The sequence below is a fragment of the Equus przewalskii genome, chromosome 20 (assembly GCF_037783145.1).
Source record: "Equus przewalskii isolate Varuska chromosome 20, EquPr2, whole genome shotgun sequence".
NCBI lineage: Eukaryota > Metazoa > Chordata > Mammalia > Perissodactyla > Equidae > Equus > Equus przewalskii.
This window is the reverse complement of record NC_091850.1, coordinates 31,760,221-31,785,764: the sequence shown is the minus strand read 5'-3', so window position 1 is coordinate 31,785,764 and position 25,544 is coordinate 31,760,221. Positions and strand designations below refer to the sequence as shown.

General features: G+C 35.4%; 1 protein-coding gene across 4 annotated transcripts in view; it reads right to left on the bottom strand.

Moving 5' to 3' along the window:
* ZFR (zinc finger RNA binding protein) overlaps positions 1-25,544 on the bottom strand; it is a 67,452-nt gene that overhangs the window by 28,640 nt on the left and 13,268 nt on the right. For 2 of the 4 annotated variants that reach the window (XR_011530426.1, XM_070587083.1), the window contains exons 3-12: positions 22,460-22,483; positions 20,691-20,973; positions 19,119-19,263; positions 16,444-16,662; positions 10,300-10,547; positions 6,980-7,171; positions 6,153-6,444; positions 4,052-4,245; positions 1,774-1,893; positions 735-880 (exon numbers count right to left, since the gene is read on the bottom strand). Coding sequence is in view for 2 of the 4 variants with exons in the window: in XM_070587083.1 (XP_070443184.1) it covers positions 735-880; positions 1,774-1,893; positions 4,052-4,245; positions 6,153-6,444; positions 6,980-7,171; positions 10,300-10,547; positions 16,444-16,662; positions 19,119-19,263; positions 20,691-20,973; positions 22,460-22,483 (1,863 nt within the window). In the remaining 2 variants the exon portion in view is untranslated. The remainder of the gene's footprint in view (positions 1-734; positions 881-1,773; positions 1,894-4,051; positions 4,246-6,152; positions 6,445-6,979; positions 7,172-10,299; positions 10,548-16,443; positions 16,663-19,118; positions 19,264-20,690; positions 20,974-22,459; positions 22,484-25,544) is intronic. The other 2 variants (XR_011530427.1, XM_070587084.1) reach the window with 1 other exon arrangement.

Sequence of the window (25,544 nt, the reverse complement as noted above, 5' to 3'; positions counted from 1 at the left end):
GTATTGTATGATTCCTTTTATATGAAATCTCCAGAACAGGTAAATCTATAGAGACAGAAAGTATATTAGTCGTTGCCTAGGGATAGGGGGAGGGGTTGGGGGAAAAATAGGGAGTGATTGCTAATGGGTTTGTGGTTTCTTTTGGGGGTTATGAAAATACTTATTCTAAAATTGATTGTGGTGATGGTTGTACAACTCTGTGAGTACATTAAAAACCACTGAATTGTACCATTTAAAGATATGTCAGTTCTAGCAATAAAACTGAACACTTAAATATCTCTGGAAGATATGTTTTCTCATTTCTCCTTCTCTACAGCCTCTAAAGTTTCTCTAATAGAAGTTTCTTTTAAAGACACACATTATTAACGCCTAGAACCTACCAAATCTATTAATACTCAGGATATTTTTATCATGTAACCAAATGTTCTATTTTGCTTGTGTAAACCGAGGCATTAACTTATAATATTAAGCCATTTCCTCATATATTTAATATATATAAGATACCCCTTCCACATACTTCTTAATATCAAGGCCATGGTCAAACACTAAAATAGCCAATAACTTAATTCTAACGCATGTCTTTCCTAGACCTAGGATCTTCCTGAAAAGTGAAAATAAAAAGTACATTAAACAAATCTGGATTGCTTTGAATGGGAGTCACATACTCAGAATAGCTAATTTTTTAAGAAAGGCTGAACCACATACTGTCATGCTATTAAAAGTTAAGACATTACCTCATTTCCATTCTCCAGCGTTCTTCTTCTTCTCGTCTTCGCCAATACTCCTCTTTCTGCATTTGCTTCCTCATTTTCTCTTCTTGAATCTTTCTTGCTCGAATACTGGGCTTTACTTCTACTTGCAAATCTGGATTTACTTTTTTCTGTTAATAAACACAAGACATTTTAAAAACTAGCAGCCCCTCCAACAATCAAACACATTTTTATATCATAAAATGGCACATATTCTTTCTCATAGAGGCTTTCAGTTGCAAATTTCTTATTATAAGAGTAAAATCAGTAAACAAGTTGAATCACGGGAAAGAATTAGAATACATTAATAAACATTCTTTTTTCCCCTCCCATCCCAAAATTTCTTAATTGTCCAAGTTTAAAATTATATACTTAGTCTGAAAAAAGTGCTTAACTTAGTGCTGACCAATACAAGAAATCCTTAGGGGACTAACGGATATTTAATTTTCCTTTACTTCTTTGTAAACACATGATTCTTATTGTCTAAGCATGGGATTAAAAAGTTTCTTTTCATATAAAAGTACTGCCCTTTAACAGACTTTTATTTTCACCACCTCTATTTTTAGAAGAGAAAACATGAATCTAGTGCATTAGTCCAGCTTAATTCAAAATTTTAAATACAATATTTAGATTTAACTTAACACGAAGTGTTTTCAATGAAGAATTCCTCATCTCAAAACTCATTTTAGTGGGAATTCTGCCAGGATAAAGGATGTGAATGAAGACCTGACACTTCTTTCAAAACACTTTACGTGAAACAACTATCTTTACATGATTACTTGATCAAAGCAATGTTAGTTTTATTTTGTCAGTCACTAAAAATGATGAAATATGGTTATATTGTTCTTACCTAAGTATAACAAACTAATTAGTAGAAACATCTTAATCTAAGTGAGACATGACTTGTTAATCTTAGAGTGGAAATTCATAGACTGAGTTATGTTTAGATGCTTTGTTTTGCATCTAGAATGTTCTGAGCCATTAAAAAAAAGAGGAGGAGGAAGAAAGTTAAAATTTTACTCACTTTATATTGAAGTCTATGTCTTCGCCCTTTTAAGTGCATCTCCTTAGCATTGGGATCATTAAAGCTGCACTCACATAATTTACAATGGAATCGAATTACTTTTCCTTCATCATTTCGTACCTTGATATGGGAAAAAAATTGATGAATCGTAACAGTAATGTTACTGTTGAAGATTTCATTCATAAACCGTCAGATTCTCTGATAAAGAAATGTAGTACAACAATTACAGTTTCAAGTGAGAAAAAAAATGAGGCAATGTCTATAATTTTTTTAAAAGGATAGTCTATAGAAACAAATTAAATGTTAGAATTTTTTGTGTGTGTGTGAGGAAGACTGGCCCTGAGCTAACACCTGTTGCCAATCTTTCTCTTTTTCCTTGAGGAAGATTATCTCTGAGCTAACATCCGTGCCAATCTTCCCCTATTTTATGTGAAATGTCACACAGCATGGCTTGATGAGCAGTGGCTAGGTCTGTGCCCAGGATTCAAACCTGCAAACCCCAGGCCGCCGAAGCAGAATATGCAAACTTAACCACTACCCCACCAAGCTGGCCCCTAAATGTTAGAATTTTTAACTGTAGTGTAGCACGCAAGATGTGTTAGCAAGTAATTGCTTTTATAATTAACTTTAATACTCCAGTCTATATGTGAACATTTAGATTTAAAAGCAATGAGAGATCTTAAATTCTCTAACAGTTACTGAATACCTGCTACTGGCCAGTTACTTTCAGAGATGGAGATAAAGATGATTAAAGACATTACTTTGGTATACAAATTTCTATAAAGCTCCAGATTTTATACACGTAAGTTTATGGAAAACCAATGTCAATTTTTTTGAACTGTACAACCAGTTAGGAAGACAAGCAGACTAGAATGTTTTTAAGAAGTCTATAATAGATATTAAGTTTAAATTGTTTGTGCAAGCTTTAAAGACTGGCTATGAATGCAATTCTCTAAAGTTAAGGAGTACTAAATTAACCAGTATCACTGGAGATTAAGGTGTTCTAGGTGTGTACGTTTTTTAAGATAACCAAGTCTCACACTCTTTTAAAAGCTGTGATTTTAAATTAAAATTATATGTGAATTACTTATAAGCTACGTAACCCAGTTTTCCACCTTGTAAACAAAGAACTCAACACAATATGTAATTTTTCTTGATGGGGAAAAGGATGAAGGAACAAATATTTACCAAAAATCTACATGCTACACACTGTGCCAAGTACTTTATTTCATCTAATCTTAACAGCTTCACTGGGAAATATCCAAATTTTATAGATGTGAACACTAACGCTCAGAGAACTTAGATTATGTCCTACAGTACAGTGAAAGCAGAGCAGTGCTACACCACTCTATGCTAGCCTTTTTGCTAACAGCAAATATGCTGCTCATAATTTTTTTTTGCTTTTTATGTTCCAGATAGTTGAGGGCTACATGTCAAGAATGACTACCAAATAAAAGGAAAGTTACTTTACATCATCATGATGGTGTTAGCAGGGAAAGAGAAAAATTAACAAAAAAAATTGTGATGTCACTTAGGCAAGCTTGAAAGGCATGCTTTTTAAAAACCTTTAACAAAGATTCCTTTGATTTTCCTTCGTAAGTAACCTAAATCTAAAATACAATTGAGGGGCCGGCCCGGTGCCACAGCGGTTAAGTTCACACGTTCCACTTCTCGGCGGCCCGGGGTTTGCCAGTTCCGATCCCTGGTGTGCAGACATGGCACCGCTTGGCAAAAGCCATGCTGTGGTAGGCGTCCCACATATAAAGCAGAAGATGGGCAGGGATGTTAGCTTAGGACCAGGCTTCCTCAGCAAAAAAGAGGAGGACTGGCAGTAGTTAGCTCAGGACTAATCTTCCTAAAAAAAAAAAAAAAAATTGAATATCATTTGGCATACCTTGGAGATATCATAGGTTTAGTTTCAGACCACTGCAATGGAGCGAATGTTGCAATGAAGTGAGTCACACCGATTTTTTGGTTTCCCAATGCATATAAAAGTTAGGTTTACACTATTCTATAGTCTATTAAGCGTGCAAGAGTGTTATGTCTAAAATTACAATGTATACCTTAATTAAGAAAACACTTTATTGCTAAAAAATGCTAACCATCACCTGGGCCTTCAGCAAGACATAATGTTTCTGCTGGTAGAGGGTCTTAAGAAAAAAGACAATATCTGCGAAGGGCAATAAAACAAGGTATGCCTGAAATCTAATTTTACATATAAAGCAAGCCTGCAACAAAGTGACACACTTCTTCCTTTTATCTAGTCTCAGATCAATACCTCCTCCACGTAATCATGGCCCACTGGCTGCACATCACTCTGCAAAGCAGCAAGAGATGCAGGTGTGACTGGTTCTGACACTGTGTCTGGCTTTACTTCTGGAATCTGTACAGAAGTGACAGGAGTGCTTTTAACACATTCAGTTCCTTTTAAGTCTTCTGTTTTATTTCCTGCTGATTGCAGCTTATTACCACCTAGAAGAGCATAAAAGAATTACTGTAATTCTAGTTTCCTTTTTGTACAAATGTTTAACTTGATACAACAAAAACTTCAGATAAAGTTATCTTTTCTACCAATAGTCAAACTTCTGCTTGACATACAATAGATCATAATTTTGAAGAAGCACATAAACCACTTGGCTTTTTCATACTATTAATGAAACACATATCTGGATTTTTTTTCCCTTCCCCACCACCCAATGATCCTCTCTCTCCACCATGGCTCTTATAATGTCAAGTACCTAAAAATGAACAGCAAGTACCTGAAAAGGCAGGGTCTAAGCCTAATTCATGTTTGTATCCCTAGTTCATTGCCAAGGAAATGGGTACTGTCCTACTAAGGTCTGTAATATAGTAAGAATAAGACAATGTGGCTGCCTTTGAGGTGACAACAATTTAAGGAAAGATACAGTAATTATAATACAATGTGCTAAGTGCTATAATTAAGTATGAATAGAGTGTTGTGGGAATGTAAAGGAAAGGAGCCACTAACTTTTAACCTGATCCAGGTGGGAAAGGCTTCAGCAAGGGTGTGACATTTGAGCTGGGCTTCCAAAGAAGAGTAACAAGTATGAACTGCCCAGGCAGAAAGAAGAGAATGATGTCTAAACAGAAAGAATAGCATGTACAAAAAAACGCAACAACATGGGAGTTAAAAAGAGTAAATCCAAGGAAGACTCATTCATTCAGTATGAATTGTAGAGGTGATGACACATAAGGCAAGGGTCAGACGGTGAAGGGCCTTGGATGACATAATTAAGGAATATAGTTTTTTCATAAGCAAGAGGAAGGTCACTGAAAATTTTTAAGCAGGAGACTAACACAATTTGATGCATATATTAACAAAATGACTTTCACAAGTTTTGGAGAGACTGGATGCAATAACAGACAAAGCTCTGAGGACGAGACTCTGAAGGCCTAAAAATAAGACGGTGGCTATGAAGAAGACATTTTTTGTAGAAATATTGTAGTGATAGAAACAAAAGGACTAGATAAAAACTGGAGGAGGCAATAAATAATTAGACGTGCCAGTGAAGTTTCCCATGCGAAAAAGCAGCAATTTTATGAGATTATTTCATGGTACTTTTGTAATGAGATAGAGAATGGGTTAGAAGGACACTGGTAGGCTTCTGTAGAGCCGTTCTGATATCTACCAGGGAATACCTAAAATATGGCTCTAGAACTTAGGTGGAGGTTTTGAGTTTGCCCAAAAGATTTTTAAAGTTACTGCACACATTGGAATGGATGAGACCAGTCATGAATACTGGGTGAGGAGAGTGAGATGACAGCCAGAATCAGAATCTTAGAAACACCACCATTTAATGAACATGAAGGCAGGAGAATCAATAAAGATACCAGAGAAAGTGATGAGTGGACCTTAGAGAGACGGAGACATATCTTAAGCTTTAAGGTACAGCAGTCAACTGTATCAAATGTTAGAGAGATCAACAGAATGAAACTGAAAACTGGCCACTGGATTTGGCATTTAGGTCTTTGGTGACTCCTGAGAGCAGTTTCAGAAAAGGGTACAGTAGAAACATTATGACAGACTGAAGACACAGGAAACATAGAAGTAGAGAAAGTAAAAGTTAGGTTAGAAGCTTCAGAGGATTATAGGAATGGGAAAATGTCTGTTTTCTTTTCTTTTCAAGACTATGAAAGACACAGGTATACTTGTATGGCTGAAGGGAGGAGAGAAAAATACCTATAGAGGACTGACTAAAAATTCAGAAAAAAATTCAGATATGGAATTTAACAAGGTCACAGAGAAGAAGGGAGGAGATGGTGACAAGAGCATAAACAGAAGGGTTAGGTCGTCCTGGAACAGAGGAGAAATATCACTTTGACAGAGTTAGGAGAAACAGAGACTCTTCAGTACTTGCCAACAAAATTTATTTTGGGTGTGGATGTCTTCTTGGCAGCCATATTTGTAGGCACTGCTGATACTTTAGTGTTTGATGTACTATTAAGAGATGAGTTTCCTGTAGTTGTAAGACCTTTCACAGAAGAAGTTGCAATTGATGAAGTATTCATTGTACAATTGCTTGCTGCAATGCTCGAAGGAGAGGCAGTTGGTTTTGAAGCAGACACAGCTGTTGAAGAAGTAGCTTGACTAACAACGTTTGGTTCTGTTGAAGGAATGGGTTTACCAAGTTTTGTGTGTAATTTAACCACCTACAAAATAAAAGCATATTTATTTGTCAGGAAACTCAGAATGTAGATTTTTAAGTTTGTCTAAAAAACACTATAAAATGAAAATACGAACTATATTTTTCTTTGTTGCATTTTTTATTATATATATTTATATGTAAAACTCATTACTTTCAGAATCTTCTCTGCAAAGCAGATAGGGATATATATTCCATCTATCACCAGGTGAGGAAACTAAGGCAGAGAAAGATGAAATGACTCGGCCACATGCTTACCAATCTAGACTTAAACGTGACAAAAGGAGGAAAATCACCATACGACAAATTTCCAATTGGTGATATAAATGATCTAGCTCAATTTAAAGAAGAAAGTTTTCTAGTCTTTCCCTCTTTAAGCAATGACTATTTGATGTCACCTTTATGTATTTTAGCATATAAGCAAGGCTTATAATAAATTCACTCAAAGTTTTCAAATTTTGAAGCCACCTTTACTTCAACCCCCCACTGAAAAAGTAAAAGAAAGAGTAAGACATAAGGGTGTGTGGGGAAGAAACACCTACTTTCTGATGCTTAGCACCACGAATGTGGGCAGCATATGCATCTGCTCCTGTACAAGACACATCGCAGAGCTCACAACGAAGCTGATTTTGAGTCCCACGAGCAGAGTTGCTGCTGCTGCTGGTATTTTGTGAGGCTTTCAATGCGGCTTCTTTTTTTTTATGTTTCTGTCCTTCTAAATGTTCTTTGTAAGTCTGTTTCAAATGAAAAGGATAAATTTTGCTTCATTAATTTTCTATCTAAATCATTTGAAATTATTCAACTGCAATCTCTAATAATCATTTAAAAATGAGTACTGAATTTTAAAAATAATTGAACAAGAGTATGTGGGATTCTCTACATATGTGATGTATCTGTGATTCTGTGTACCTTGTTTACCAAGATACATTTATCTAACACTGATTTACAAAGCACTTTCACACATAGCCGTAATATCAATATAAGGCAACCACTTTCAGTTTCAAGAATTTGCACCTTTTACTGTTTATGTATAATGTTGGATAAAGAAAAAGAGACAGTGAGTCATTCCACAAAGAAATTATTTAATTATGGGATTAGGATGAGGAGGGAAAAATGTACATACATCATGAGAAGAAGAAAAAAGCTACTGTATGGTAAAAAAGACTCTTTATAACCAGGTATTTTATTCGTAAAACTGACTTTCCTAAATCAGTATGCATTTTCACACAGAATTCATGCCACCATGAACAAAAACCAATTTAAAATATTTAAAAGCCAAAACTGTATGTATTTACAAGGAAAAACAATATTTTAATATTAGACAACAAAATAGTGAAATTATATATTAAAAATTGTCTTGAATGCAGATGACTGAAGAAGGCAGATTTATTAAAATGAGAGGTTAATAAGGACTGTTGGGTAGTTTCTTCATGTTTGAGTGAGACCAAATAGTTCCTCTTTCATATTTTATTTTTTAAATTGTTTTTAAAACAGACATATGATTAGCATAAAATGGTATGTTCATCATGGAATTTCAGAGCTGGGAAATGACTTAGGACAAGACCTCAGGGTCACCTAAAACAACAATTTTCTAATTTTTAAACAAGAGAAATCCTGTCTCCAAATGAAATTTTATGCACAAGTAAGGAAAGTTGCTCTGTTTTTGAAACAAAAGAGGCAGATCTGGCCATTTGATTCTCCTCTCATCTGCGGTGGTCTGAGGTAATTCTATGAAGCAGTTTGAGCCTTAATTATTTAGGACAAGTTCTTATTATAGAGGTGAGGAAACAAAAGCCCAAAGAAGTTAAGGTCTCCAACTTGCCCAAAGCCACATATTAGTGGCAGAGCTAGGACTGGGGCCCCTTAAATCTGAACCAACTTACTCTCCCCTCCTTATGCTCACACCTAGACACCAATTAACAATCTCAACGGTATTTTTCTCTAAGGCTCATTAATCCCTAAAAGGACTACCTCTGACTTGCAAAAGTACTGCTGTCCGGTTCTCATGTAACCATCCAGACACCCCAAATCAATGGTCAGCCTTATAAACACTCATTCTAAATGGTGCTGTTAACCTATCACCCTAGAACCATGTTCTATCCTTTTATGTGTGTACCACATGTTCAAGAAACCTCCTAGGTCTGCATTTGCCATTCATAGCATTATCCCCTCTAAAGAGTCATCATAGAGTAGGATACACTCCTCAAACACTAAGACCAAATATCCTTGTTCCGTTTCCTGTTTAAGCCCGGGTCGATGCAAACATTCTCATCTGCCCCCCTTCTCCCCCAACCATCTAATCACAATGAAACCATTTCCTATTACACTCAAAATAGTGAGAAGGAAGATTTTATGTAACTAGCCACATAAATTAAAATATTCCCTAATTTGGTGTCAGTAACTCAGAGAATGCTGGTAATTGAAAATATCCCAAAAATTCAGTATTAAAAAGTAGACAGAACTAATCTAGTAAATTAAAGAATGTATACAGGTGGAGCAGGGAGGAGACAGATAAAAGTGGAAGAAACTACCAGTATCAGAGAGTCAAAACCTGATCTTTTCAAATAATATGCTTTTTATTTGTCAAACTGCTTATCAAATTTTTATATAAAAACTAGACACTATTAAAGTATCAATAAAGTTGGGAAGTGAGTTGAATTCATTAGATTTTATAAACAGACTAATGCCTAAATCACCTATTTTAAGGTGTAGCAAGCAGGAAAAAACCAAAACCAAAAAAAGGAATGAAGATTCTACATGTGGGGGGCCAGTCTGGTGGCCAAGTGGTTAAGTTTGCATGCTCGGCTTTGGCGGCCTGGGGTTCGCTGGTTTGGATCCTGGGAGCGGACCTATACATTGCTCATCAAGCTATATGCTGTGGTGGCATCCCACAGAGAAGAAGTAGCATGACCTACAACTAGGATATACAACTATGGTACTCGGGCTTTGGGGAGAAAAAAAAAAAAAAAGAGGAAGACTGGCAACAGACGTTAGCTCAGAGCCAATCTTCCTTACCAAAAAGAGACATATTAAGCTTAAAAAAAAAAAAACAAAGATTTTGAATGCTTCATTAGTTGGTATTTTTGAAAAAGACACTTCCTTACACCTTTCTTGTTCCAAAGTTCCTATTCCCTCATGGAGGAGATTACACAGAAATAAGCAACATTCTATAAAGCATATACAAAGGCAATCTCATTAGAAATGTTATCCTGAAAACTATGAATTATTAAAAGAACTTATTTTAAGGATTTTTAATATTCCAGAAAGAAAATTTTCTTGTGATATTTATATGCTGTAAAAAATAATACATTTGACAAAATCTTCCTATCTTTAATGTAAGTGTGCAAAACTGAATTATCTCTATGGTCATCCTTTTTGGGCTGTAAAGTTCTATTTATACACTCAAAATGGACCTCGAAGAAGAGCTAAGGAAATCAATAACCAATTGTTTTAAGTTGAAGAATTTTATATAAAGGCTTTACGAAGCAACCTGTTGGATCTCAAAAAAGAAATAAAAATTCAATCTTGCCCCCAAATCCCAATTAATTTGAATATAAAACTTTTAAGCAAAACTTAAGTTTTATTTAAAGAGCAAAGTATCCTTCCTGGAAAAAAAACTCAACTTGCCCATTTTTCATCTACATTCATAATCATTTTTACAGTTTTCTTCTTAAGAGAGTTCTTACATCTCAATACAAATACCTTTAAAAAAATGACGGTTTAGCAAAATATGTGTTAGTTAAAAGCTAACAGGAAATAAAATGTAAACTTTCTTTGTAGGCAAAAGAGGTATATTATCAACCATACTTAACCATCAAAAATAACCATTGAAGACTCATGGTAAAACACACAACATAAGTACCTGTGGTCCAGCACAGCTGATCTTACAAACATCACAATAGTGAATCTGGGGTGGTTTGGGAGGCTGTTTTGGTTTCAGTTGTTTATTTTGGAATGGTGCTTTTTTAGTAAAGGTGGTCCCTGTCCAGGCAGCTGTTGCAGCAGCAGCAGCTGCTGCTGCTGCTGCCTGTTTCTGTTGCTGCTGCTGCTGTTGGTAGTAGGAGGATGCAGCTGAATACACTGCTGCTTCATAACCTGAATAAGATGTACCTTACAAATGAAAATGAAACAAAGATTATGTTACATTATTATAAAAGGTCAAGTTAAATGTTATGAATTTAAATTCAATCAATTCTGCTAATAAAGGTAGTTTACACGTGCATATTTACAAATAATTATATCTCACAAAACAGAAAAAATTATTATTCATCTTCCTTTTACATAAGTCAATCAACAAGTATTTACTCAACACAGACGAGTGTTATGGAGGGATAAAGAAAGCGTAAAATTTGGTCTTTGACTTTAAGAGGTTTGCAGTTCAGGTGGAGGGATGTGACAGAGTGTTTGATAAACTTAGGTGGTTACAGAACCTCTTAGTGTTTCCGCAAACAGAATTCCTCTGAATACAATTTGGGAAGTGTTGGATTTGAGGAAGTCTGAACTAAGATATTAGATATGAAAAAAAGAAACTTATGAAAGTAAGGTTTGATATGCTTGGCGGCTAAGAAGGTAAAAGATATGAAAGACAAGGAAAACCACAAAGACGACACCAAGATTATGAGCCATAGTGATTGACTGATGGGTTGTGCCACTGTCAAAATCAAGGAGCTGACAGAAGCTGGTTTGGAGAGGCAAGGTGAACAAAGCTTAGCAGAAGTCTGTGATATGGAGTTGAAGTTCGGATGAATTTATAGGACACCAGATAAAAGATTTGGGGATTAAGGATGAAATACATTGGTTTTCATTTTCCAAAAGATGAAAAAGCAGAATATTTTCTGGTTAAATGTATGGATTCTATCCATTCCATTGTTTATCTATTTCCATTTAAAAATCTATGGAAGTTTTAAATTTGACAGTCACTGATTTTATTTATAAAATCAAAACCTGAAAACTCTAATAAGACCTCTGGAAATTTGATGGATGCCCTATTTATCATATTCCACTAAGACTTCTTTTTTCCCTGAAGTGGAAATGAGTGAGCAGAGTCACGTGAGGCTCAAGAGACAGATTCCTAGTTGCCAGGATGGCAGAGAAGAACTAAAGCAAAATTGTAAGGAAAACTGAACTTTTTGGTCTCTTGAACGCAGATTGCTATACTAAAAAGTAAAGACTTATGACCCCAATATATCTACACACACACAGAAGAAAACATCAATTGGAAAGGTGAGAGTTAAGATGCATGCAAAATCAGAGTCACAGGAATCTGAAACCAGACATTTCCAGGAGAGAGGAGTCAGGTAACTTTCATGCAAAGTCCTCCTAGACTTTTATGTCAGGTTATGAAACTACACAAATGCTTGTTATGACGATATAAAGACAGAAAGTGTGGTAAGAGAACAAAAGATCTATAAATCAAAGTAGAAACAAATAGGTAAACATATGAATAATAAGTACATTATATTAAAAACAATTAGAAAACAACTGCATAATCAGTTAAAAGAAAAACTCTAAAAAGAGTTTTGATCTCTTAAAAGAGATCAATAAACTCTGTACTGGTCAGTCCTACCAACGTGCTACAGTACTTAAGAATGCGATAAAAGAACATAATCAAGCTTACAGCCAATTGCTTTCAAATTCATGGGCAGAAACATGTACAGTTTAAATTTTGCTCTTAAAACACCATAAAATTGTCCAATTTTTAGATTATTACTGGTTAGAACCATGATTTTTATATGAAATCATTATGATATATATTTTCCAAATGACTAGTAGTTGTGTACAGAAAATGCCAATTAAATATAATTTTATAAATTAAGTATCAGGGAAAAAAAGCAAAATAAGGCTAACAGCATCCTACAATGCTACAGATCTAGCAGGCAAGCATTACTATCCTCATTTTACAGATGAGGCTAAGAGACTGTGAGGTCCTTTAAACACTGAGTTACTTAAAGCACAAAATCACCAGGTTAAGCTTAATATCAAAATAATCTTCATTTGCACACATGTAGTCTAAAGGTAATAAAAGGCAAGTTTAGTTATAGCTCACTACTTAGTTTTTAAATATCAAAGCATGCACTGAAATGTGGGCTGAAGATTCTGGAGCACTGTTAAAGAAGTGCCTTTAAATTTCCTATGACTACTAGCAAATAAATGTACATTTCTTGTAATAGCATTGTGGGAAAACAAATATAAGGCTGTGTCTCCAAATTAAGTAAAAGCTCAATTCTTGAACACTAAAACTTTTAAAAAGTGCTTTTATTAGAAATGCTGGGGCCGGGGGCTGGCCCCGTGGCTGAGTGGTTAAGTTCACGCGCTCTGCTGCAGGCGGCCCAGTGTTTCGTTGGTTCGAATCCTGGGCACGGACATGGCACCGGTCGTCAGGCCACGTTGAGGCGGCATCCCACATGCCACAACTAAAAGGACCTGCAACTAAGATGTACAACTATGTACTGGGGAGATTTGGGGCGATAAAGCAGGAGGCAAAAAAAAAAAAAAAAAAAGATTGGCAACACTTGTTAGCTCAGGTGCCAATCTTAAAAAAAAAAAAGAAATGCTTATCAACTAGTAAGTTACATAATTATAAACAGTTGAAATATAATTTTCAAACATAGAATATTAGAAACAAAAACACACCATTTCAGTAGTAAATCTATCATGCTACAAGTCACCATTTAGTGGGTACCAAAATTCTAGAACTCATTTTAATGAGATAAAAATAATAGCTGACAACCTAAGTTGTAGCTAACATAAAATTGAAGACCTAGAACTCAGAAGCCCTAATAACGATCTCTCTGGACAGTAATTTCACACTGCGTGTCAGATATTCTTTAAAAAGTGCATACCTTTTAAGGTAACAGTTCCAAACCTAGGAATTTATCCTAGGGAAAAAACTGACAAATACACAAATCTTTACATAGAAGGTTTACTTTATCCACTGTTGATTCTAGTTGTTCCCTAATACGAAACTAATGTCCCAAAATAGAAACGTTTAAATATAGTACATCCATACAATAAAATATTATGCAGCCAATAAAAACTATCTATCTCTAAATGTAAATATCACTGCCATATAAGAAATCATGGCTTCTTTGTGAAATAGTGGATGAGGAGTTGAGGGCAAAAGCTAGAAAAAAAAGCTTTTCTAGGGAAAAGCTCGAAGTGTATCTGCAACATCTTACTGTGCCAGAAGGGAAAGAAGTGCTCAAAGACTAATGATGCCAAATCCAGAAGACTGAGGAGCTGGTTTGAAAAGGATCCCACTGGCCAATTTGGGACAATCTGAACAGTCCCAAATTTGGGACAATGTGTGCCTCAAACAGAAAAATGAGAGCAATGGATTATACTACGTTGAATAAAAAAGAATGAGTTCACAGTAATAGTAAAAAAGAAGGGAGGAAGGGACTCTTCTTTAGAGAAGAATGCCAAGAATCAATGTACAAGGATTTTGCAAACAGCATGGTAGAACTTGATTCAGTAAGAGATTTTCAAAGGATCGAATACCATAGAGTGAAAGGTAGTTAGGTAACAGGTCCAACAGATTACTTGGTTAATTACAAAGGGAAAAAAGTATCTTTACAATGGAGAGATCTAGTAGTCACCACTTTAACCAGTGATTATACTGGGCATCATCAATAAGGAATAAATTGACATTATTTATTACATGCTCCTGATGTTATAAAATGTAAAGTTCACTTAGGAGTTTTATTGACCAAACAGCTGCCAGAATCTAAGCATAAAGAAATCAGACAAAAACAGATTGTGGAATATTCTACAAGACAACTCGCCTGAACTATCAAGGTCATGAGAGACAAGACAAAAATAGGGGATTATTTTACATTAAAGGAAACTGAAACTAAGACATGACAACCAAATACAATCCATGATTCTTGATTGAACTCTGAATTTAAAACAAAGTACAAACACATAGAAAGCCCAGCCATAAAAGACACTGTGTGGACAACTAGACAAATTAGATAATATCCATGTTCAATTCCTTTATATGATATCTGCATTGTGGGTATGTAAAAGAATGCCTTATTCTTAGGAAATAAAGGCTGAAGAATTCTGGGCAAAGTAACCATGTCACCTGCAACTTATAAATATATTGCTGAACCATTTGAAAATATGTTTTTGGAGGAGAGATAAAAGAAATGTGACGAAATATTAATAATCGCAGAATCTAAGTAAATGGTACATGGGCATTTGGTGTACTCTGTTTTCAACTTTACTGCAGAATTAAGCTTTTCTAAAATAAGAAGTCAGGGAAAAGCATTAATTGAAGGAATGATGTATCTCTATACTTAGTCACATGAAGGACATTCACAATGAGAAGCAGTTAACACAATAGTGTATATAAGATAAATTCATTTTCATAAACAAACCATGTTTATACATGTCTATTCCCATGCAAGAAAAGTATAAAAACACGTACTAAAATGTTAATGGCAGTTAGTGTCTAGGGGTAGATGTCCAGTGATTTAAATTTTTTGTCCTTTTTCAAGCTATAGTTTCTAGTTTTAAAATAATGATGTATTACTTATGTAATAAAGCAGTAAATAAAAATAATTATCTCCATTCTGTGTAAGGTATATTTAAGCAACTGAGAAAGAGGGACAAATGTAGTGAGACAGAGACAGAAAAGGAGGGAGAAGGAGCATATGTAAGGGAGAAAGAAAGAACAGGGAAGGATATTATCATACTCCTTTGTTGAAGCTCATGTGGACATTTAAAAAAATGTATCCAATCAGATTTCACTGAAATAATTCCATTTACAGTTATAACTGGTTAATGAGATACACAGAGGCAGAAAAGTTGTACTTAGACAATCCTAAATATAGCTCTAAGAACAATACCATCTCCCTACCCCAATTCATTTCCATGAGGTTACCACAGTTGACTTACAAGTCTGCTCCTTTTCTTAAGATCTCTTCTTTGGCACCCTTTCTGCCCACAAGATAAAGACAGACACCATACTAGAGCCTACAAGGCTTTCCCCACTGACATTTCCAGCCTCATTTCCTGATATTTACCCTATATATCCTGTACTCCAGTCACAGTGAACTGTTGTCCCCAAATACTCCATGCCTGCCTAATTCACCGTTGTATCCCTGGCACCCAGCATAACGTGGCACATAGGGTAAGCGATAAAAAAATTTGAGAAATAAAATATTTTAATTCAATAGCTAGGCTTCTAACATCCAACATATGACAAAGTTATCAAGAGGTAAGAACAGAAATTGCCTTTGCCACCTTAAATCCTCCATGGAACAAGATAGGGTATTAATAAATAAAATGTAAAACAACAACAAACCATGCATGAGTACAAGGCTAAGTGTCTACAAAAAAGCAACACGTGATTTTAATCGCTGAATACTACAAAGCACCTCAGCTGGAAGTGAGCAAGAGCAGTGGAAATATTAAGAAGGTTTTAGTGATTATACTTCTCCAGGGAAAATATACGATTATTTAAGGAAAATAAAGCTACTCTGTCCTTTCAAGAGACGTGTGTTATATAATCATCATCCTATGAATGTTTACAAAGGCTACCTAATATTTTCAAGATTACTTATTCCTGATAATAAATATGAAGAAATAGTTCCTCAAGGGCTGAAATAAACAACATAAATAATTTGTCAGTGGTATTCCCTGAATGTTAACCTTGAGTTTTCAAATTCATATGGAAAAGTCAGAAAGGAAATGATCCTGTAGAATACTAGATGTTATTTTCTCTAATGGCAGCACTAGGCCCAAGACTCATGATTAGCTTTCAAATGCCCAAAGATCATTTTTACGTTCTGCTAAAATCTCCTGGCTTAAAAAAAAAAAAAGCACACAACTTAGAGTATGGTCCATTGTCACATTATGCACATGTATTTATATTAACACCTATCAATTAATTCAATTCTTGTTATTGGGAGTAAGATCATTCCACAGAAAAATCAAGACAGTTTCTAGTAAGTCGCTTTCTAATTTGTTTACTCACTTAAACACAGTTTATCAGTCTTACCAGAATAAGTAACTGCCGTGGTACTATAAGTAGCACTCTGGGTATAGGATGGCACCACAGTAGCTGCAGCTGCTACTGGCTGTACGGTGGAAGATACAGGATAAATGGAGAAAGTAGTGGTAGCTGGACTTGGTGTGGCTGGTTTTATGGCTGTCACTTGTCGAGTTTGCTGGGCTTGTGTATACTGAGTTGCACCTTGGCTATAACCTGCTTTGGGGGCTAAATTGGGAAAGAGACATCAGAAAATTAGGAGGGTGAACCCCTTCTACAACATAGTTACTGTACTAATATCCCAGAAAACTAGGAAAAAACAGGTATAAACACCATTAACTATGAATTTGATGCTAGCAATGTCTTCTTGGCAAAAGGAGTAAAATTATTACCAATTGAATAAAATGTAGCATCTATATAAATTAATTTACTATTCCTTCCCAGATGCTTTCTACATGTTTCCAAAATGGCATTTTGTCAAAATTTACAACTAACTGAAATATCAGTACTACTTAAAACAGGTATTAATAAACAAAGTTTTCACAAAAGCATTGTTTTTTTTGGGGGGGGCTGTATTTAGGCTAGTCAGTCTATTCGAGAGTTATGGGGACAGAACAGAGAGAGAGTCTCAAAGTATGTGCGTCAAGTCACAGTAAAAATTTCCGTATCTAATTATATGGAACTTGTGCATAAACCATCTACCACATTTTAATGATTTATCCATAGTAAACTTCAATCTAATTCCAACTCAAAAGGCGCTGCTGACTTAATTCTTCAAATGTCAATAGTTTGAGTGCAGCTGTTCTTAAATGATTACTATTAATGTCTCTGCTAACTTTTCCGCTGCCTGTGACCATATTCAAAACAAATATATACTTTAAGAATCTTATGAGACTTATTAGCAATCATTAAATTAATAATCACTTATTAATCATCACTAAAGTATATAAATGTAATTTCTGAGAAAGGCCCAAATATCAGTGGGCCAAATTCATTTTATGCGAAGTAAAGGTACCTTAAACAAACAGCACTTAAGAGTTTATTCAATTTTTTTCTATATATAGTATGAAATTTGATCCACACAACACAGAGATGAAGACAACATTTTACAAAAGGAAACTAACGTCCAAGAACTAAATGACTTACAAAAGTCACACAGTCAATGCCAGAGCTTAGACTAAATCAAGGTCTTCTGACTCTTAGATTAATTCAGTACTCAAAAGCACAATCTAACCATGACAATTGACCAGGAAGTTCACTGTAGATTACCATACCCACAAATCATTAGAGAAGAGACTATAAGACAAGTCATGGTGATTATAATTCAAAATATTTTTAAACCACTTTTAAGGGACTCATAAAAAAACTTAAACTAGGAGCTGGGCTGGTGGCCCAGCAGTTAAGTTCAGCACACTTTGCTCCAGCAGCCCAGGGTTCATAGGTTCGGATCCCAGACACAGACCTATACCACTCATCAAGCCATGCTGTAGTGGCATCCCACACACAAAACAGAGGAAGACAGGCACAGATGTTAGCTCAGGGTCACTCTTCCTCAAGCAAAAAGAGGAAGATTGACAACATGTGTCTTAGCTGAGGGCCAATCTTCCTCACCCAAAAAAGTCCAAAACAAAACAAACAAAAACATCCTTAGAACTGGAAGTACCCTAGAAAGATCTGAGTCAACTACTTTATTTACAAATAAGAGAACAGAGATGAAAAGAGGTAAAAATCACATGCCTGCATTAGTGGTAAAGCCAGTACTAGAAGCCAATTCTACTCTTTCCTAATCCAAGACTCTACCCACACTCTCATGGTCCTTCAAAAATAATTAAAATAGGGGGGTGGCCCGATGGTGCAGTGGTTAAGTGTGCACGTTCCGCTTCGGCGGCCCAGGGCCGGTTCGGATCCCGGGTGCAGACATGGCACCGCTTGGCAAAAGCCATGCTGTGGTAGGCGTCCCATGTATAAAGTAGAGGAAGATGGGCATGGATGTTAGCTCAGGGTCAGTCTTCCTCAGCAAAAAGAGGAGGACTGGCAGTAGTTAGCTCAGGGCTAACCTTCCTCAAAAAAAGGAAAAAAAATTAAAATAAAGGAGTTGCTGTCTTTTCAGAACTCAGAGAGCTTTGTTATTAAAAGTTCTATGAAAAGTCCATCTTTTAAAAAACCTACAAATATGTAGGCTTCTTTGCAAACAAAACACTTCCTGCATTTGTACCATTATGTATACTGTAATATCAGTGTCTGGTAACAGAACCAACTGTCATTACAGATGAGAGAAAGATGAATTAAAAATACAGGCCAACAAAAGGTCTCCACTCGTTACAAAGGTAGTCAGCAATATGTTCTGAGCATTTCTGACAAAGGTAAGAAGGCAGCCAGAGTTATCACCACAACTTCTTTCACAGAGCTTACTTCAGTAGGAAGAGAAGTGTAAGCTGAAACTCAGAAATGAAATATACTTCCAGGAGAGAAGGGCATGATTATGAATTGCCTCCATGGCATTCTCTCTAATTGGGACTCAAAGGCATTCCAACAGAGGAAGAGAAGGACATGGCGAGAATCTGCCTCTCAAGGTAATATAACACAAGTTTAAACGGACTCAAAAGCGTATCTTCGTTAAAAAAGCACCTTGAACAATATATTTTAACAGTTTACCATCAAACTGTGTATGTCAATAAACCCACCTGTCTGATAGTAGGTTTCAGCAACAGAAGGCTGAGGCTGGGCAGCGGCAGCTACAGCAGCAGCAGTTGCTGTTGGCTGTTGGTAGTACTGCTTACTGTCATAAGCTACAGCAGGAGCTGTGGATCTTACATATGAGTACGAGTCCTAAAGAAAGGAAATCAAAGAAATTGATTCCACTTGCTATGAGTGACGTGGCAGGAAAAAAAGCCCCATCAAGACCTAAGGGTCAAATTCAGTACAAAGGGGGTTCATTTTGGACGTCATCAAATAAAGACAAACCACTTCAAGCAGCATGTTTAACTTTTACAATCAGAAAAATCACTGAAACATTTTTAAATGCTTATTTTTTTTAAAAATTAATTTTATTAAAAAAATTCATGGCAGTTATGCTTAAAGCTGGATCTCACAGTAATGAACATCTGTGCATTCTAAGCTTTATGATTGCTCCAGCTTTCTTTTCATTCTTCCTATTTACTACCATGATTAACATAATGTTGAGTAGGAGCTTCCAGGTGGAGGAGAGGAAAGGGAAACAGAGGTTCTAGGGAGAAGGAACACTATATATAAATCTCCAAGGCAGTGAAGATCAAGCTGAGCTGGGTGAGTTCTGGCGCAGCATAAAGCGAGGAGGAATGGGGAGGTAAGCAGGTGGAAAGGCGGAAGAAGTAGGTAGGGCCCAGAAAATGATGGGTTTTATATACCCTATTAAAAACAGTGGAATTTATTATATTCCGTCTCTGGACACAATGAAAACAATCACATGTCAAAAGGAATCTGGAGTTTATAACGTGCCAAATATTAATAGCAAATACTAATATTGTTGAGTCATATGTCAATTTCTTAACAAAATAAATTCCTATACTTTAGAAAGAACAGAGAAAACTAGGCAAAGTCCAGAAGGATCAAAGTTTAAAAAACAGATCCTAAATGCAAGGAAACAAAAAATGGGTTAAAGGAATTAGGACCAAATTTAATTAAATAAGCAGTAATTTAGTACCATAATAAACATGATGCTATAAATAGAATTAGATCTTTATGTCCGCATAAGACTGAACAAAAAGTCACTAGATGAATAAGAGCAGGATCAATTTCTGTTACATAAGCAGAAAGAACAACCGAGGGGAAAAAATTTACAGGCAAGAGAATTTCGACCCTTGATAAGTTTCAAGAAGACATTATGTAATTTGTCCTATATCTTAGGCTTGTGGTTCTTAAAATAGGAGACATAGCTGTGTTCCAAGTAGACAAATAATACCAAGTAGACAAATAATCTTCCTATGTCTTAATTTTTCTCAAAAACTTGGGATAAAATTATTTAACCAGTAATTAATGTAAAAATTTTAAAATTAAAGCAAACATAAAATGGAGTGGAATGAACTGAAGGGGATTATTAATGTAAAACTCAATGCTGGGACTATGCCCCTATATCACCTAGGAATACACTTTTCTCTATCATTAGAGGTATACTTTGGAAGACACAAGTCTGAGAAGCACTGGATTGGACATTATGTCATATACTGAGGCCACTGAAGCCTGTATGTTAAGGCTATTGAAACTAGTAGTTTTCTTACCTGGTAGTTTTGTGTAGTAGCCGGGGGTGGTGGTGGTGGTGCTTCTTGTTGCCTCTGGGTATAACCATAGTCAGTAGCTGTGTGTGCAGTGGGGTAGCCTCCATAAGCAGCAGCTGTTGCAGCAGCTGCAACAGCTACTGGAGCAGGCCTGGCAACTGCAACTGTGGCCGCTGCTGGTGCATAGGCAGCAGTAACTGTGTGAGCAGCTACTGGAGCCTGATGGACAGTGTAGCTAGCAACTGTAGTTGGATGAGAGTAGGCTACACCCGAAGCTGGCTGCTGGCTATATTGCAGAGCAGAAAAATAAACATAATACAATTTAATTTTAAAATCTAGGAGTTTAACCAACTTAAATAAAAAGCATATTTTCAAGTAATTAAATCATGGACTACAAAAGACCAAGTATTTGAACTTAATAAACCTCCTAATCAATACCATATTTGTTATTGTATAATTTTCATTCCTTAATCTCAATACATTAGACAGTCACGCATATATGTTTCAGATCATAGATCATAACACAAAGCAGGGATGACAAACTAGGATAAGTAGTAGTATAAGGAGGAAAAGAAAAACCTGATCAAACTAGGAATTTAAAAGTGTTTGTTGTATGTAAAGTTCTTTATTATGTTTTACAGTTTAACAAAATCTCTACAAAGAAATTATGGTAAGAAAAATATTGTATTCCAATTCCAATTATGGAAAACATTTAAAGTAGAAATTATTACCCAGTCGACTTATATACTTCTAATGCTCTAGGACAGTGGTTCCCAACTGGAGGAGATTTTGCCCCCCAGGGGACATTTGGCCATGTCTGGAGATATTTCTGATGGTGAAACTGCAGAGGAGGTGGTAGTGATGTGTGCTACTGGTATCTAGTGGGTAGAAGCCAGTGACGCTGTTACATATTCTACAATGCACAGGATGGCTACCCACAAAAAAGAATTATCCAAAGAATGTCAACGGTGCTGAGACTGAGAAATTCTGCTCTAGGGTACAAAACCTACAACGGAATATTTATTATTTTAGATAAATTTTCCAGGTTATGGGCATTTCATTATACACATTTATTTTTTCTTTAAAGTGTAGCGCATGTTGCAAAAGGAGACCAAAGTCAGATACTCTGCAATCCTAACCACTTAAACCTCAAACAGACAAAAACACTTTCCAAAACCATAAATCAAATGAATTTAAATTCCTTTAGTAATGTTTATTTTTAAGTTTTACATTGAGAGCCTATGTCACGTCAAAGCATGGCCTACAGATGTTAGCATATGAAAGTGTATTTGTTGTTCTAGATTCTCTGAGTAATACCATCACAATTAGACTTGCTAAAGCTATATTACCAAGGCAGAAATGCCTTCTAAAAAAGGGAGAGCTCCAAAAATTAATTTAGCTGACAGGTTTTAGCTGCCCCTTAAGTTTTAATATGAGCCAACAGTTAAGAATAACTAAGAAAAAAATACCTGACATAAGCTGAAGCTGCACTAGTAAACTAGAGTGTTTGATTCATGCGTTATGGTACAGGGCATTCTTCACTGGTGTGCACTATACCATAGAAATACGGCATAGAAATAAAACTTGAGGCCATCATATTTTAACTGTATTATGGAAAACACTGATAATTAGGATGTGTTCAAAGGGAACCAATATGAAGCTTATAAGTATGGGTATTATTCCATATAAAAAGTGGAGGACCTGGGAACATTCAGCCTAGAAAAGGTGACTCGGGAAGATATGATAGCTGCCTTCTAATAGAAGAGACTTACTCCATGCTGCTCCAGAGAACAGAACTAGAACCAATGGATGGAAGGGTGGCAGATTTCAGCCCAATATGAAAAAGAAAAAAAAACAAAAACTTAGAACAGAGTCCAAAGAAACTCTTATAATTTTTATTTGGATGAGGTTTTCCATATTTTGATATTAAAATTAGCTAACATTTTCTACATATATGCCAATTATAAGACAGGAAAACGGAAGTTTAAATTGTATTAGTGGCAAATTGGTTTGGGATTGACATCTTCTATGGATAATTCCGCATTCTTAAGAAAAAGTGCCAATAACATATTATACTTCTTCAAAATTCTTAGAACGTAGAAAAAGAATTATATTTAAAATATAAGTACATCAGTTCTGTGAAACTTGCATTTAAAATTTACTGAAAAGATTTCACACAACCAGACAACCGCATAAGAAAGAGTTTCAGTTACATAAAAATTCAGATAATCTTGGATTCCTATACTCTTCCCATTCATCTTTACTGACTATCTGTTCACATTTTTTGGTCTCCAAAACATGGGACACAAAACAGAGTGAGAACAGAATGAGAATGTCAAATCAACTAGGCAAGCGATTTGACCTATCCTGCCTTTGATCCTTAAAAGTCCATGAGACTCAGGAAGGGATGACCATATTATATTCTGGTTTATGTCTACTGTCCCAGCATAATTATTTCAAATATCCTTAGAAAAATTGCCTTTTTTGGGGACTATATCAATTCAATTAAATATCCAGTGGCTAAGTCTAAATAGGTTAATTTTTTAAAACTCAGGTCAAATCAAGTTCAATTTAATGTAAATAAAATTAGTCTTAAGTCAAAACAGTTCAAATCAAGGTTTTTGCCTAGTTTGGAGTGTGAGAATAAAAGACATTAAATTACATCCCTACATAACATGTCATACTTAACTGTCTTTAAATTATTTCTTAAATAAAATAGGACATAAAGTAAGTAACAACCCAAATCTTGTGCCATAAAAATACATTTGTGAAATTTGAGACTTTCATTTACTAAGTACCCAGTAGAGCGGAAGCTTCTATTTAGATAATAACATCGTCTGTGAACAAATTAAATCTAATCAGCTTCGGTGAGTTTTAAATCAGGACAAACTAAATAATAAATCATGAAACAAACAAAAAAACAATATGAGTAGGAAAGATTAAGATATAGTTGAAGAATCAGACATAAACTGGAAGGGTATTTCTCTTGGGGGAACAAAAGACAAAGAAAATACTTAGGAATTATTAAAGAGTAAAAATATCCTTTATATTCTTGTACTTAACCTAGAGGTTAATGGCCGGCTCCCCACCTACTTACCAAAAAGTGAAGCCAGCCAGAGGCCTTATCAAAATAGTCAAAGAAAATCACTAGATACTTAAAGAAAGCCCACTATAAACTGCAAAAGACACAAGAATGACTCCGTGCGAAATGGGTATCTCAAGGCAACAGACAAAAATTTTCAAAAGCTCTAATTTGTATCCATAAAAAGAGAACTTTACACTAGTTAGAAAATAAAGTTGAGGGATATAGACAAGATAAGATATGAAAACTAAAAAAGAAGAGAAGACAAATCTAGGAGGTCCAATATCCAACGAGAAGGAATTCTAGAGAAAAGAAACACACAGATGAAACAAATTAAGAAACAGAATTTCCCACTCTTGAAGGGAGGTACATATTTTCAAAGTCAAAGGGCCCACAGAGTGCAAAACAGAATGAAAGAACCACACCTAGAGACATATAACATTTCACAGTAACTCATGACAAAAAAAATATCCAAGTCTCCAGAGAGAAGAAATAACAGATTGCCTACTAACAACTAAATGAAAATCAGACATCTTATTGTTAACTTTAGCAGCTAGAAGACGATAGAGTAATGTTTTCAAAACTCAAAGGAAAACGATTATTAATCTAGTATTCTGTACCCAGTTAAACTATTACGGCAGAATAAAGACTTTTTTTGACATTCAAGGACTGAAGTTTACCTCAGACAGGGAGCCTGAAAAAATCTTAAGATATAATCAAGGGACCAACAAGATTTAGGAAAAAAAAAAAGGTAATGAAAGACTTCAGGAAATACGAAACTGCTCAAGGCACAATCCTGGTAAAAGACATTACAGCTGAGCAACTGGTAGGGTGTAAAAAAGGAAAATCTATTTGAACTTGAGCCTAGGAAGATTCTTCTATTAAGTGGTACAGGGTCGTAGAAATGGAACACATTAGGAATTACAATCATAGAACAGTACTTGGCTCCACAATAAATACTATTTAAACATTCACAATAATGTAATACTTTTTGTTTTAAAGTTTTAGAATCAACTTAAATTACAAAAGATAAGCTATGATTACAGAACATAATGTAAATGTTATTACAAGTAAAATAATAGCTAACTTGATGGGGAAAGAGAAAGCAAAGTACAGCAGTTTCAATATTCTTTTCCTAAAGTAGAGAGTACTAAGATACTATCTACCTTTGATGGAACTAGAAATGGAAGGTATTGTTTGAAGTAACAGAAATAGCCCTATCACTGAATTTGAGAGTAGAAATGAGAAGCATGAAAAGATATGTACTAAATCCTAACTATGATTGTAGGAAATCAAAATATAATGCATAAAGCTGATAAGACACAGAAATGAAGCATATTATTTAGTGATTCAGAGGTTAGAAATAAAACCAGAATGAAATAAAGTCGGGAGTCCCTAGGAAGTGGAATCAGGAGGTAGGGAAAAGGAAAATAACAGAATGTTGTTTTCATTATAAGCCCTTCTACACTATTTAATTAAATTAATTAATTAATTTAATTTTTTGGTGAGGAAGATTGGCCATGAGCTAACATCTGTGCCAATCTCCCTCTATTTTGTATGTGGGACACGGCCACAGCAGGGCTTGATGAGTGGTGTGCAGGTCTGCATCCAAGATCCAAACCCGTGAACCCCATATTGCCGAAGCGAGGATGCAAACTTAACTGCTGCACCACCAGACCAGTGCCTATGCTATTTTATTTTTAATTACTTCATGTATTACTGTGCGGAAAAAAAGCATAAAGGTATTGGAATAGAATTCTCAAACTGGCAACCCG